This window comes from Dromiciops gliroides, chromosome 3 (genome assembly GCF_019393635.1).
Source record: "Dromiciops gliroides isolate mDroGli1 chromosome 3, mDroGli1.pri, whole genome shotgun sequence".
Lineage (NCBI taxonomy): Eukaryota > Metazoa > Chordata > Mammalia > Microbiotheria > Microbiotheriidae > Dromiciops > Dromiciops gliroides.
In genome coordinates, this window is record NC_057863.1 from 77,421,233 (window position 1) to 77,438,035 (window position 16,803).

Sequence of the window (16,803 nt, forward strand, 5' to 3'; positions counted from 1 at the left end):
TCATCTGTACAACGAGCTGAAGAAGGAAATGTCAAGCCACCCCAGTATCTTTGCCAAGAAAACCCCAAATGGGGTCACAAAGAGTCAGACATGACAGAAAAAGATTAAATAACAACAACAAAATAGAAAAAAAAATTATAAAGTTATTTGATGATCTAATAATAAATCTGATCATTTTAACTCCCTTTGTTATTTCAGTTGGTAGAACCCTTAACCCCAAGTGGCACAGCACCTAACCAGGCCCAGCTTCGGATCTTAAAAGAAACTGAGCTCAAAAGAGTGAAAGTCCTTGGATCTGGAGCATTTGGAACTGTGTATAAGGTAAGTCAAATCATTTTGAAGACTAGAATATTGAGGGGCAATGTGGCTTTGGAATTTTGCTAGCCTACTATTACAATATTGTAACTAACTCAGTCCTTTTGGAGGTCTCTAGGTGGCACAGTGGGTAGAGATCTGGACTTGGGGCAAAGAAGACCTCCATTTAAATTTGGTCCCAGATACTACCTGTATGACCCTGGGCAAGTTAACCTCTCAGCTGAAGCTTCCCCATCTCTAAAATGGGGATGATATTAGCATCTAAAGTTGTTATGAGAATCAAATTAAAAAAAAAACATTTAAAAGTTCTTTTCAAAGCTAAAAATAGTTATACAAAGATTATTATTGTCCATATTATTATGTTCAAAGAGAACAGAAGTTAATGCTTAAATATATACTCATCTCTTTGTTTTATAAGATAAAAACAGTTAAACCCTGACAAATTCTGTCTCCTATCCCTGGGCAAGTCACTTAAGTGCTCAGGGGCCACAGGCAACTCTCTAAGACCAAGTTGCAGAACAATTGTTACTTGAATGGGTATGTGTAATTTCCTCTGAAGGAGATCCTTAAACAATTAAAATAATGAGTCAAAACTGATTAAAAAGCAGAAACAAATAAACAATCAACTGGAGAAATGTGAATGAGCTAATGACCCAAGGATTGAAATTTTGTTGTAATGAGAAAAGAAAACATCAGTAAAATATTCAACAAAAATGTCAGGAAAAGGCAGATCCCACCCCCCAAGAAAGGGTGTGAAGTAGGAGTTTCCTGATAGTATATAACCCTTCCTCCCCCTCTATAGGCAGCATTATACCATCCCTTTTCATCCTCACCAGATTCCATCCTCATCTAAGGGACCTAGGCATCCTTAATTTAGAAGTCACCAAACCCTATCAATCTAAGAAATATTAAAAAAAAAAACAACACAAAAATCCCCTGCCGATCACAGTACAACACTCGTGTACTTGATCCCAATATCTCTGGAAAACTAATGGAAGTCTTGAAGTTATACAGAAGCTTGAATTTTTGAGAATTCCTAAAAGAGGTGTCTCACTTATCACTTTTTTCTGTGTTGAATCAGTGAATTAACTGACAAGAATTTGTAAATATCTACTGTGTACCAGGTAATGTGCTAAGTGAATGGGAATACAAAGGTGAAATGGCTCCAAACCTCAAAGAGCTAACATTTTAATACTATATTCTTTTATAATGTTTTTCTTCCAAGAGAAGAATATTTGGAATACAAACCCATTTTCCCCTCTAAAATATGTCCCCAAAAGCAATGGATTATTTAGTTCTACCGTCAAAACATAAGGGTTCTTTAATGTCAGGGATATTTGTAATATTAGTTGAAGATATCAAAATTACTTAATATATTTCTTAATGTACCTATGTGCCCAGAGAACTACTTTCCCATTTGTTTCAATAGCACACAATAAAAAAAATCTAGAGATGTAGCATCTAATTTTATATTTTTTAAAGGTTACATATATACTAGCTTTATTAGTGTGTATGGTAAAAATACATCAAGTAAATTCTTTCAATTATAAAACTAAAGGGTAAGAAATGCCAGTCAAAATGGAAACCATTTATCTTTGATATTTCCTGTTGAACTTTCTGCCAGTCGTCCTGGGCTTTAAAGCACAAAGACTTAGACTCCCATTAAGCTGATCTAACTATGATGTTTTATTGATAATATATAAACTGATCTAGTGGAGAAATGGTATTGGGGATTCATGGCCTATGACCATCTCTGTGTAACCCACGTCTCATTATTGCCTCTGGTTCTAAGAGATAAACAGCACATGTAATATTTCCAGACAACCAGCCCTCTCCAGACCTCTGCAGACTGCTGAGTGGTCCCAAGTATTTAAGATTTAGAGTTTTATGTTCAGGAAGAAGAAAAAAAGGAGGTGAAGCCTTGTATAAGATAAATGAAACAACCTAGAATAGGACCATAACCACCAATCATACCTAGGCTAGAAAAGGTGAAAGACAGGAATTGGTAGAATTATTTCAAGGTGAGGTGTTCATCAGCCATTCTAGATATCTCTGCCTCCAGAGTGGGGATCAGATTATGTTAACTTTGATCTTGGGTTTAATTGTCCAATTTTTGGTCATATATGTATATATAACATAATATATAAGTGTGTTTGTATATATATAGCATATAATACACATTATGTGCTATATATACATATATGAGCTTATGATCATAATGCCTTAAACTATAATATTTTCTACACCATCTATGAAGTTGTTATTTCTTTTTTGACAAAGAAGCCGAGAGCTGGAGAATGTGGCTACATAGAAACTATACTATAGAGACTTGGAAAATGAAGCAGTGAATTTCACTGAGACTTACTATCAATCTGGATAATTTGCCCACCAAAGCAAAATAATAATAATAACAATAATAATAATAACAATAATAATCAAACCCAAAAAAGCCCTTGCCCATCAGTAAGAGAATCCTTTTCTACTTGAATTATCTGGATAATTGCTTCGATTCTCTACTTCACTAGACTGAGCCTCACAGAGCCACAGAGCAAGTTAGTAGAAAGCTGGAATTAGAACCAGTGGCCCTTGAGTTTCTAGTCTGTTGCTTATCACCTCAGCCATGCTGACTCTTTCGAATATGTTGAAACTTGACATGTTTTGCAAAATTTAATGCAAATTAGAAAATGTGTGTGACTAGGAAGAATGGTGATATGGACCTATGTCAGAATTTGAATGTATGACTACACCTTCTTGTTTCAAAAATAACCCCATTTTGGATGGATCTTATTGTCCAATCACTGGTATTTTATTTATAGGCTCCAAGTTATAATCATGTAGTTAGGTTTTATAAAAAACAGCAACAACAACAACAACATGGATATATAATGGCTGTAAACTGGATATTAACTAATGTACACAGCAGGGAAGAATAATTAGCAGTTAGGGAATTCATTAATTATGGTCTTGTTTACATTTGTTATCAAGGACCATAATTTGTTTATTTAAGTGATGCTGTGATACCATAGACATTCTATACTCCACATTCCTTTCTTCCTTTTTTCCCCCCATAGACAATCCACAAGGTTTGGCTTATTGGTCCCTTTACCTCTGATCTCTCACTGCTAGCACTTCCTTTCTTGGCTTTAGCTCCTTGACACACAGCTTTGCATATGAAAGAAAAGGCAGAAACTTCTATCTTGTCTCTTTCATTCCTTCCTCAAAATAGCACTCCATCCCTCCTTTTTGATTTTTTTCCTCTCCTTTCTTTTTTAAGCACTATAACAGGTCGTCATAGGGGTTTTAATAAAGAAAAGAAAGAAAATTTACCTGTTTACATTTTTTAACAGGTAATCCAATGGTTACTTGCAATTATACAATAAATAAGGTTTTCATTGATCCTGGTTCCCCCTTCTTACTATAATATGCTTTCCCCACCCTATCCCTGATGATTCTTTAGATTTTATTTGTTTGTTTGTTTTAGTTTGGTCCAATTTTATCTAACTTGGTTCATAGATCAAACTCTGAGTTCTTCACTGAAGCCGACTGACCAAGGTTCTTAAGAAGTCAAGTCTTTTAGAATTGGCCTCTCCAGTATGATGATGTCTAATGTAAAAGTTCAAGGTTTGAGAGAGTTAACTCTGACTCTCTCTGGTACCCCCAACCAGACCCCACTTAGGCTGTATCCCTGAAATGACTTTGTAGGAACCTCCCTTATTCTCAGTCTTCTGGATATGGACCTAAGGTAATTCTTTCCTGACTTGTGGCAGGAAATGGATTAGAAATAGCATTCCCTAAATGGCCTCCAGTGAGTCCTCATTTAAGTCCTTTGTCTCAGTTTAGAAGTTGACCCTTTCACCTCCCTGGAAATGTTAGTTGCTCAGTCAGTCACCAAAATTTTAATAAATTTCTTCTATGTGCCAGGTACTATGCTACATGTTGGGGATACCAAAAAAATGAAAATAATTAGAAAAATAATTTTAAAACCAATCAACTAAACAAACAACAAAAAAGTCAGTCTCTGCGCTAGTGGAGTTCACAATCTGATGAGGGAGACAGCATGCAAAGAAACATGTATAAACATGATCCTATGCAGTATAAATGGATAAATCCAAGATAATCAAAACAGGGAAGGCACTCATATGAAGTAAGATTGAGAAAGGCCTCTGATAGAAGTTATGAGTTCAGTTGGGACTTGAAGGAAGCCAGGGGACAGAAGTAAGGAGTGAGACAATTCCAGGGATTTGGAATAGCCAGTGAAAATGTCCAGAGTCATGATATAGAGAGTCTTGTGGGAGGAACAGCAAGGAAGCCAGTGTCACTGGATCACAGTGCATGTATGTGGGGTGGGGGGGTGGGGGAGGGAATAAGAAAACTGACAAGCTACAGGATGCCAGGTTATGAAGGGTTTTGACCACTGAACAGGCTTTTATATTTATTCTAGCAGTCATAGTGAGTCACTGGAGTTTATTAAATGCAGAGAGTGGGAATGGAGGGACGGGGGGTGGGAGGGGTTTGAAATGATCAGACCTGTCAATTTGACATCTGAGTGGAAACTTGGATTTGGGAAAGATTCGAAACATGGAAATCAGCCCATAGGCTATTGTAATTATCCAAGTGTGTGGAGATGAGTCATAGTGTCAGAGGAGAGAAGGGAGCTTATACAAGAGATATTACCTATGTAGAATCAAGAGGTTTGGTAACAGATTGAATGGGGAAAGGAAGAGATTGTTGAGAGAATGATGTATCAAAGATCATATCAGGGTGTAAGCTGGTGTGACTGAGTTAAGGAAGGTGACCTTGCCATTAATTTGAAAATTAAGAAGGGCGGGGAGAAAGTTAATAGCTCATTTTTAGACATGTTAATTTTAAGATGCCTTTGAAATATCCAGTCCTAGATGTCCAGTAGGCAGAAGGAAATATTAAAATGGAAACTGGGAGGGGTTAGAGCTAGCTAAGTAGACACAGGCATCTTCAAGAAGAGGGACCAGGACTGAACCTTGGTGGATACACATAGTTAGTGGGTATAACCTGAATGTTGATCTAGAAAAGGAGGCTAAGGAGTAGTCATGCAGACATGAGTGGAAAGGAGTCCTTGTAGGTAAAGAGTAAGAGTTCAAATTCCACATCTGCCAACTTTTTCTGTGACCATAAGCAAATCATTTAAGCTCTTGGCTTTTAGTTTCACCTATAAAATGAGGAAGTTGGAATGGTGACCTTTTAGGTCCCTATCTCTAAGTCTAAGTTCCTATGATCCTGTTAAGTAAAGCCTAAGGTTTGCTTCAAACAGACAAACAAAAAAATATAGTCTTGAGCAAAAAAATGCAAATAAACTCCAATTGATCAATTGCCTTTTGCTACAACATCTCAAAGTAAAAAAAAAAAAAGGTTTTGCATGAATAACATAGTAGTCAATAGATAAGTATTTTATTTGGCAAAATTATGAAAAACAATGTCTATGAGTATTATTATTTTCCCCCATTGAAGTAGATCCGTTAACCTGTTACAGTTGTTTTTAAAACGGCTCCATTCTCACAGAACTGACATTGTTAAAATGAGGTCATGTCTCATCTACTTTCTTTACAATTGTGGAAACTGAGGCCCAGAGAGAGGTCATCCAGTTAATCAATGGCTGATCTAAGACACTAATTCAGGGTTTCTAACTGTTAAGTCCATTGAGATTCCCACTACATACTGACTTCTGAAATTACTTTGTAGAATAGTTCTTAGAGATTTCTCTACCCTGTATAGCAACAGTGGGAAAATATAGCCTCCTGGTTTTAGTTTAATAGATTCTTTTATTTGGCATGGCAGGGCCTTTAGTAGATTTATTGGCTACTGACACTAGGCTCCCCTTTTTAGTTCTCCCCCAGGGAGAATTTAACAATTAAAGTAGCTCCCTAAGTCACAACCATAGATTCACTTTTGTTAAACTACTCTCACATTTATGTCACTTCTTGGCTTTCTATTACAGCAGTTCTAGTACTCATGGGAAAATACATGTTAGACAAGAAGTGTTTGACCAGAACTTTCTCTTTTTTTCTTTTAAAGTCATGACCAATAATGTTTAGGAAAGAAAGGAGACATGTTGAACTTATGTTAGTTCAGGAATCAGTGTCATTTCCTATCAAGTCTGAGCTTCATTTCTGGAGTAAAATATCATTTTTATGTGCCTCGTGACTGCATGTAAGTCTACCCTTCTTCACTTAATTGATTCCGTGACAACTGTGTTACATGATTCTGACTCCAACCTACCTTTCCCATTACTCCTCATGTTTCACTTTATGTTCCAGCCAGACATGAGCAGGAGCTCTTCCCTATACTTGATTTGCCATTGCTGGTCTTGATGCATGAGCACATCCTATTTCCCTTGCCACCCCCTGAAAAATCCTTCTCTTTTTTTTCTCCCCCAAGGTTCAGCTCTAGTCCCAACTTGCATAGGAAGAGTTATTTGATTCTAGTTCCCCTTACATTCAACACTCATTTTAATAGTCTGATCCTCCTCAATCTTCCTACATCATTTTTTTCTCAGATCTCTCCTTTTTTTTCCCAGCTACCTGATGTTATACTCATCTCTGTACCTGTTCTATCTCCTTTCCCCTAGTAGGATATAATCTCCCTGAGGACAGGAATTGTGTGATATTTTTAAAAATCTCAACATAATATCATGTACTTCATATTTTGTTCAACTTAAAGAGGAATCCATGGACCTCAGAAACCATCTAATTCAACATGCATACTTTACACATGAAGAAACCTGAGGTTAAGTGACATTAAGTGACTTGTCCAAGGTCACACAGTTAGCAAACATTGTAGGGAGGATTCAAACTCAGATTTCCAGATTTTGGATCAATCACTTGTCCCATTTTACAAGGAGGAAGCCGAAAAAATATTGTAGATATCACAGGAAATGGAGGGGTGGAGATCTAGCAGTGCTTTGTGTTTATAATACAACAAAACAGATATTGTAAATTCAATTCAATGTAAGACATTTATTAAGCACCTACTATGATGTGCAAGGTACCAGGCAATGAAAAAACACTGGTTATAGGTATATCTGTTGTATTGTCTCTGTTAGTTTGAACTAATTTTTTTTTAAATTTCAAACTTGGATATTTGCCTCATTTTTTTTTTCTTTTATTTGCTGCCATGTATAACTCATGCACAGTGGGTAGATCTAAATAATGTAAAAAAAAAAAAAATGAATGAGCTACATGGCACAGTGAATACAGCACTGAACTTGGAATCAGGAAGACTCATCTTCCGGAGTTCAAATCCAGCCTCAGACACTTACTAGCTGTGTTAACCTAAGCAAATCACTTAACCCTATTTGCCTCAGTTCCTCATGTATAAAATGACCTGGAGAAAGAAATGGCAAACAACTCTAGCATCATTGCCAAGAATATCCCAAATGGGGTCATGAAGAATCAGAAGTGACTAAAATGACTAAAAAAACCAACAACAATAACAACAGCATTTATCTCTATTTCCAAATATATAAAACATAATAGGTTGTTGTACAATGAGTTTAATTAAATTGGTCCTTCCTTTTTTTTTTTCTGGGGAATGCGGGTTAAGTAAGACTTGCTCAGGGTCACACAGCTAATAAGTATCAAGTGTCTGAGGCCGGATTTGAACTCGGGTCCTCCTGAATCCAGGGCCAGTGCTTTATCCACTGTGCCACCTAGCTGCCCCAAATTGGTCCATTTTAAAAAAGGTTTGACTTCAGTTTTGTAAAAAACCAAACCAGCAGGGTTTTGTGTGTGTGTGCGCGCGCGCGTGTGTGTGTGTAGATGATTTAAAAAAATATTCAGATGCTCCCAACCACAGTTTTATTGAACTTTTTACTTTTGTAAAACTTATAAACATATTCCAAGATTATTTAAAAGTCAAAAGTCCCCTCCCTCTTTTCAACATTTCAGTTCATCATGGATAGAAAAAAAAAAGGATTTGGTTTATTGTTTATTGCATTGCACTGCAATTTCATCATCTACATTCTGGGCTGATGTAAAATAAATTTAGTCAGATTTTATTATTCTACCTTTTTGCTTGAGAAAAATAAAAAAACTAATATTAATAACTTATATTAATATAGCACATTTCTTCCAAGGAACTCCAAGTGTTTTGCATATATACTATTCAAAAAACAAATGAGGTATCCTATGGTGGCTAATAGACATTATTTTCCTTGAAAATTGAGTCCTAAGTCAATCTGCATGTAAAGTAACAATGTTTTCTATTAGCTTGTCTTTTGAGTTGCAACATAATCATATTATCAGCTGGAAAGGACTTTATAAACCATTCAATCCAATCCCCTTTGTTAATATATGAGAAATCCTAGATACAGTGAGGTAATGATTTGTCCAAGTAACCTTGCTCTAAAAAGTGGTAAAGGGCTCAAATTGAGATCTCCTCAATTCTGGTTCAGTATCCCCACCCTCTACCACCATGTTGCCTCTAAATTTATGGGTTGATTTGTGATATTCTTTCTTTTTTTATCATTTCTTTAAAGAAATTATTTATGATGATTTTTACCTGGTGAAAATATATACCACATGTGTTTTATATTCATCAGTTTTGAAAGTGTATATATTTTTATTCCTTTCCTCAACAGGGGATTTGGGTACCTGAAGGAGAGACAGTTAAGATACCTGTGGCTATAAAGATTCTCAACGAGACAACTGGTCCAAAAGCAAATGTTGAGTTCATGGATGTAAGTAGAAACATTTCATCTCTGATTTCTTTCCAATAGTGAGAGTGTTGTTGGTAATTTTAAAACAAAACAAAAAAACAACCTTAAAACAAGCAAATAAACAAAACCACCTTCTTCTGCAGTTTACAACCTTTGTCTTCAGGGGAAGGCTCAATCTTAGATTTCAAAAATTCTCTGGGACTACCCCAAATTAGAGTATGACACAGCTTAATTTATGTCTATACTTCTGATTTGACTTGGCAGATTGAGCCTCTGCATTTGAAAATTGGGCAGACTAAAGCCCCAATATTCTCTGAACTGAATTCTCTCTATTGACTCACCTTTCTAGTTTTCTAGGTCTTACTAATAATTCATTTACAGATCCTTGAAGAAAAAACTACTCCAAAAAACTGTTATAAATATAAAAGAAAAAGTCTGTTAGCTATTTTTATTGAATACTCCAGAAATTATAAGCCTTTTTAAAAATAGCTGTATCAGTTCATATTCATTATACACATGTGTTTGTAATGACGAAGATGAGGATTATGTTGGTATTGATACAGTAAAGTGACCCCATCTGTGCTATTTTGTTATGGCCATGGCCTCTCTTGTAAAAGATATCATTGCTAAGTAGGAGTCGTAGTTAAGATGTGCTCTACTGGATTTAGAAGTTGACCTAAGTCAGGCATCCTCTATTTGAGATGTACTGTTTTTGGCTGAAACTCCCAAGTTAGAACCAAGAGGTAAAAAAAGGTCCTCTTCTATTCAATAATAGCCTTGTTAGTCCTAAAGGAGAGTTGTGTTGAGTATGATCAACCTCTTCATGACCTCAAATATGCTTCTCTTTCTTTTATATCCCTAAGCATCAACTAAAGACGTATTTAGCACATATTCAGGGTGGCGCCTGAGAATATTCCCTTTTTGAACCATTCGAAAATTTCTGGCACTAAGCCTGGAAAATATCTCAAAACATAAAGTTGAGCTGTTTTCCAAGGAACAGACAAGGATCCTATTTTAAGTTAATCAGAGCCAAGGATTTGCAAAACACAATGTCAAATTTTAAGGAAAAAAAGATAACCAAAAACTTTACCCATGAGTAGAAATGGTGTAGACTGGGAGATAGAGAAACAGTCCTTATACATCCTACTCTTCAGTTACTGCTGAAATCCAGAAGAATGTTAATAACTCTGCTGGATGCCCAGGGCAGCCATTTTTGTCACATTTCCATGGAAACAGGAAGGCAAAAGGGGGTTAAGAGGCTACAAAATAATCACCTGAAAGCTCTGAAAACCTCATCATTATTTTGAATGATTATTTGAAAGCTCCTAACCCCATTTTTTTTTTTGGCTAATCCAAAGTCTATTCCCATGGAAACACGAGTAGGAATGGCAACTTGAAGTCTTTGAGTGCTGCTGAATTTTAGATGAGGCTGAAATTGAGTCATGAAAAGAGTCATTTTCTCAAGGCTACTGGTGGATTTGGGAGCTGACAGACTCCAACGGGTCTTTTTTTCTGTTCTTACGAATTAAAAGTAGGGGGGAAATATTTGAAAATTTCTTTCTTTTCCCCCTTGTGTTTGTATCTGTGTGAAGGATTAACAGGTTGAGAAGCTGCCATCAGCACAATTTCAGAACATGGAAGACAGGACTTTTGCCTGCTGTTTGGTGGTTTCCTTTAGTGTTTAAATGTTAGTATGTGGAAGAAAGAGGCAGGTTGTCTAGTCAAGTGGAAGGCACCTTTAGAATTTTATTTCTGACTGAAGTAGAGAATGGGGGAAATATTCCTAGATCTGATAGAAATCTACCTGCTCCTCCCCATTTTATCTTTTATAGATCATTAACAAGCTTGACTACAGTGTTGGGCAAAAAATATGATGGTACCTGTAAGAAGAATGATGACTGGGATAGAGCACTGGTCCTGGATTCAGGAGGACCTGAGTTCAAATCCAACCTCAGACCCTTGACACTTACTAGCTGTGTGATCCTGGGCAAGTCACAACCCCAATTGCCTCACCAAAAAAAAAAAAGAAAAGAAAAGAAAAGAAAAGAAAAGAAAAGAAAAGAAAAGAAAAGAAAGAATGATGACTGGATTTAGCTAGAGAAGCAAGTTAGATCACAAAATGTTTTTACTTAGTAACGGAACTAAAAAAAATGGCTTCCAAATAACACAAGTAGCTTTCTGCATTCCCCCAAGTGTGTGTGTGTGTGTGTGTGTGTGTGTGTGTTTGGGGGGGAGAGGTTAAGCCAGAATGAGATAATCTGTTTTAGGAATACAGTACTTGAATTGGGTAAACTTTTTGTGGGTAATACTGGCATTGTGAAAGAAAGCATGGAAAACTGTTTAGAGAGCTGAAGTAGAGTAAGGAAGGCCTGGGTTTAAGTTATCACTTGATACAAATACTGGGTTACACCCTCAGATAACTCTTTAGGGCTATTAATTGCAGAGTAAGTGCTAATATGCATTGGAAAAGGGGTTTTCCTCATTGGGACCCCTTGTATCAAAAAAAAAGTTACACATTGTCATTCAGTTTATGACGCCTTGGACTATATTGTCCTTGGGGTTTTCTTGGCAAAGATAATGGAATGGTTAGCCAATTCCTTCTCTAGTAGATTGAGGCAAAGAGATGTTAAATGATTTGCCTAGGTTCACACAACTAGTAAGTGTCTGAGGCTGGATTTGAACTCAGGACTTCTTGACTCCAGGCCCAGTTCTCTGTCCACTGAGTTGCCTAGAGCTGCTTCCTAGGTTAATATCTTGCCCAAGATCACACAGCTAGTGAGTGTCTGTAGTCAAATTTGAACTCGGGTCTTCCTGACTCCATGCCCAGCACTTTATTTTAGCCATCTAGCTACTCCCAAATCACACATACTTTATATCATTTGGTAGGGTAAACTGAAAAGGAAAAAAAAAGATTGTGGGGGTAGTTAGGTGGCACAGTGGATAAAGCACTGACCCTGGATTCAGGAGGAAATTCAAATGCGGCCTCAGACACTTGACACTTACCAGCTGTGTGACCCTGGGCAAGTCACTTAACCCTCATTGCCCCGCAAAAAATCCCAAAAAACAACAAAAACAAAAACAAAATAGCAAAGGACAAATGTATTTACTTATATTGAATACAGAACCATGTATTGTTCCAGAACTGCATATGTATTTTGTGTTCATGTCAGTTCTAACCACGACTTCATTGGTATAGTGTAATGATGAGGCAAATCCCTCTACCAACACAGATCGTCATCTGCTTGACCACTTGAAGTTTTAGAGAGTTGCCTGAGAGGTTAAGAGAGACAGGACTTCTCAGGGAAGCATTTAGCCAGTATGGGTCAAAGGAAATATTTAAGCACAGGCCTTCCTGACTCCAAAGCCAACTCTCTATCCACGCTATGTTATACTACCTTTCCAGGAATTTTTACATTGAATTCTCTCATTCCACTGTGCTCTGATGGGTATTACTATAATTCCTGACAGAGAAGAATGATTGTAATCCACCCAGAAAATGTATACATTACCTCCAAGATTCCTGCAGATGTTCAAAAGAGCAGTCAAGCACAGTTTGATTTTCTTAGAACCTTCAGAGTTGACAGAAAATAAACTGGAAGTAGTTTAAATTCTATTAAATGCTGCACTAAATGCAGGGGACAAGCAATTTGACCACTGAGTTGTTATTTCAGTGCCTCAGAATATTTCTAATGGATTCCTAATAAGAATAATGATATAGCATAAGTGGTGAGTGAGCGAGTGACCATCCCTTGTTCTTCCCATGAGGGGAAAATACTACACAACAGAAAGAGCATTTCTTCAAACTTTGTTGAAGGACAGCTTGTTTTTCACATATGCTTTTAGTTCTTATTTTCAGAGAGGTCAGGAAACTCTGATTTTTTTTTCCTGCCCAGCATGACATAAACATAGCTAAGAAACAGTGCTAGTGGCTAGATTTAATGGATTTGAGGAACATGGCCTACTAAAATCTGACATGTCTCAGTCAGTTTGTAGAAAATAACATTGAGCATACACATGTTTTCCACAGAACAATAGCTTTTGAACTATCTTTTAACAAAAATATTGCTGCATGAACATTTACATTCAATTTCATTGAAGACCCAATGTGCCTCCTGCCACTTTTCTTTGCCCGGAGAAATTAACTGAACAAGAGTGATGCAAATCCAGGGCTTTGCATTCACTAATAAATTCTACAGTAATCATAAAAGCTACAGTTGGTCTTCAAATGATCATGTCTACATAAAATATTATACCTCTGGATTTAGTGTACAAAACCAAAATCATCCCCAAGCCATGCCCCCTTGATACCCTAGGGCTGAAAGCATTACTTCTTATTGAATGGCAATGGTTGGAAAGGCTACAAGGACATCTGGTGTGATTTTATTTCACTTTCAACCATTCTGAAGCTGTTTTATACTAATGCATTCAAATGACCAAACAATTTAAGAAAGAGAAAATTTTTTTTAAAAAAAATAGGAGGTAAAGGAAGCAAATTTAAGTGAGCCAAGAATGAGGAAAATGCTATAGTCTTTCAAGATGTATTATTCTACTGACTTCTTAAAATTGCTTTCTTCATGTTTAACCCCAATGTTCTTTGCTTCATTGTCAACCACCCAATTTTGCCTAACTACTTCATTGCAAATATACTTGTTTGGAAGCTGTATTTTGATTCAGTAGAGTGTAATTTACAAAGCTTTAACTTAAGTATTTAAATTGGACCTCTATTGTGTCCTCCAGCAATCTCCAATCTACCCTATCCCTAGCCCATAAGAACCTTTGACTTATTTTCACACTGTGTTGTGTGTGTACCCCATTTTCCCCTAAGAACATTAAATATATTTTCATTGTTGAAGTCTTTCTTTAAAAGAAATGACTTTTAGATTTTTTCTTGATGTCTACTTTTTAAAAATCAGTTATTTTTATTCTGAAATTAATAAAGATCACACAAAATTACCATTTCCATGTAAGAAGTAGAATGGGAAAAGAGCAATGCACATGACATTGTGAGTCTCTTATTTGCCTTTCCTTTCAACACACAATAGATATAACTTTAAAAACTTCCCTGTTTGCTTTTTTCCTTTTGGCATTTCTTCTGTTCTCTTCTATGTGTTTTTAAAAATGCTTTAATGACCTCCTTTTCTTTCTCTCTTTGAATAAACATTCTTACTATCTTTCTCTTAGCCCCACTACAAGAAAATGTTGAAAGAAAAAAAAGAAAAACAAAATAATTATAATGAATATGTATAGACAAGCATAAGAAATCCCCCTACTTTGTCTCATTATATAACAAGTACATCTCTGCTCTCTCAGCAGGTGGGCTGTATCCTCCATCTGTAGTCTGCAATTGATGTTGGTTATGTTATTGATTAGATTTCTTAAGTCTTTCAAAGACTTTCATTTTCTTTGCCTCAGTACATACACATCTTCTAAAGTTTCTCTAAAACCATCCCTTCCATCTTTCTTGTGGCACATAGTATCCCATTGTATTCATATACTATTTTGTTCAGTCATTCTGGAATAAAAGGGTACCTTTTTGTTTTTCAGTCATTTTCTCTAAGAAAGTGCTGTATATATATATATTTTTGTATATAGGAATTTTTCCTCTTTCCTTTCTCCTTAGTATATAGGCTCAATAATGATTCCTGAGTCAAAGGCTTTGCACATTTCATGACTTTAGGGTCTCCAAATTGCTTCCCAGAATGGTTGGATCAATTCACGGTTCCACAAAGAGTGCAGTTTTGTGCTGGTTATCTCTCCGCCCCTCTAAACAATTGTCTTTTCTCTGTTTGTTTGTTTTAATTTGCCAATTTTATTGATTTGAGGTACAGTCTGAGGGAGATTTTAATTTGCATATTTCAAAGTGTTAGTTATTTGGAGCATTTTTATATAGCTGTTAATAGTTTAGATTGCTTCTTTTGAGAAGTATATGTGTATATCCTTTGACCATTAATCTATTGGGAAATAGTTATAGTTTTTGTATATTTGAATATGTTCCATATATATGTATATATATCTATATATCTATATATGTACATATATTGATATCAGGCCTTTACCAAGATGATGAATAGTTGTCCCTCCCCTCCGCCATTAACTATTTGCCTGCCAATTTAAAGTGTATTAGTCTAAATATTTTCTATGATATCCCTATTCTTACTTTTGTTGGTACAACACAACTTAATTTGAAGTCTCACTGCTAATATAGGATTATAATTAGGGTATTCATTGACAAAGCATTTTTTTTATTTTAAATAAATTTAGGGGGCAGCTAGATGGTGCAGTGGATAAAGCATTGGCCCTGGATTCAGAAGGACCTGAGTTAAAAATCCGGCCTCAGACATCTGACATTTACTAGCTGTGTGACCCTAAGCAAGTCACTTAACCCTCATTGCCCTGCCAAAAACAAACAAAAAGAATGATTAAATGAATTTAAATTTATTTTCTTTTAATTTTAAAATTATAGCAGCCCCACAAAAAGGCAAAGGCATTTTAAGATGATGGTGAAATTGATGATAATATTTGACATCTATATAATGCCTTCAAGTTCACAAAGTATTTTACATATATTACCCAATTTTATCCTCACTACCCTGTGATATAGATGTCATTCTTATGACTAGATTTTGACCAATAAGACTAAGTAAATAGGAAATGGAGACCAAGAGAGATTGATTGACCTGTCCTGTTCACATGGTGTCTGAGACAGAATCCAAACTCAGGTCTTCCAGACTTTAAATCCAATTCTATCCTACCATTCTATATTCTATGGGATATTCTATTATCTCCCATGCTGGCTCTAAGTACATACTTAGTACATAATGCTTTAATTATAGTCTTCACTTTTATTATGAAGAAGTGTTCCCATAGTTTTCAGTTACTATCCACTAGTGATTATGTGACAATGATAATTGCAGTAGGTTAACATTTCATTTTTAAATTTTAGTCCAAATTTACATTACATCAACCAAATGAGTCCTGCTGATTTTAATGTACAAATATAGTGCAGCTATTTTTTTTGGTTATTGAAAAATGCAAAAGTCACGTTAAAAAAAAAGTTTAGCCTTCTAAATGTCTCAAAATCCCCTATGGCTAGAAAGAGGGCTTTTGAGAGGTCAGTTAACCCATCATCTTGCCTCCAAGCAGAATTGTACTTAAACTACCCTCGAACAGTTTTAGCCTGCTATTTTTCTTAAAACTCTCTGAGGTAGAAAATTGTATAACCTGCATTAGAATCACATTCAGTCTTCTGTATATTCAAACACCTGTAGTCAGCAGATATTTCCATGATGCCTAAATGTCGCTCTTCCTTTATATTATCACTTGGCACTTGATCACAGATAAAATGATTAATAGAATGTAAACTCCATGAGGGCAGGCACTACTTTCATTTTTGTCTTTTTATTTAAGCACAGTACCTGACATTGAGTAGGCACTTAATTAATATACCAATCCCATTTTATATCACAGTGAGGTTCAGTTACTTTTTGAGGGGGAGCAGGGCAATGGGGGTTAAGTGACTTGCCCAGGGTCACACAGCTAGAAAGTGTCAAGTGTCTGAGGTCAGATTTGAACTCAGGTCCTCCTGAATCCAGGGCCGGTGCTTTATCCACTGCACCACCCACTGCCCCTTTGTCCTTTGTTCTTGAAGAGGACTATGACATCAGGGTGATGTGACTTGCACTGAATTGGATTTAAGTAAGGGAGGCCTGTGCAAGGTCACCAACTACACTGTTTCCTCCAGAGCCATCTGGGTCCAGTGGCAAGATAGACATCAAGACAACTGGAGATGGTCCTGGATG

The 16,803-nt window shown here is 36.2% G+C and overlaps 1 protein-coding gene across 3 annotated transcripts in view; it reads left to right on the forward strand.

The window, feature by feature from the left end:
• Nucleotides 1-16,803, forward strand: part of ERBB4 (erb-b2 receptor tyrosine kinase 4) — a 1,387,693-nt gene that overhangs the window by 1,114,630 nt on the left and 256,260 nt on the right. For all 3 annotated transcript variants that reach the window (XM_043992847.1, XM_043992848.1, XM_043992846.1), the window contains exons 18-19: nucleotides 199-321; nucleotides 8,927-9,025. In XM_043992847.1, the coding sequence (XP_043848782.1) occupies nucleotides 199-321; nucleotides 8,927-9,025 (222 nt within the window). The remainder of the gene's footprint in view (nucleotides 1-198; nucleotides 322-8,926; nucleotides 9,026-16,803) is intronic.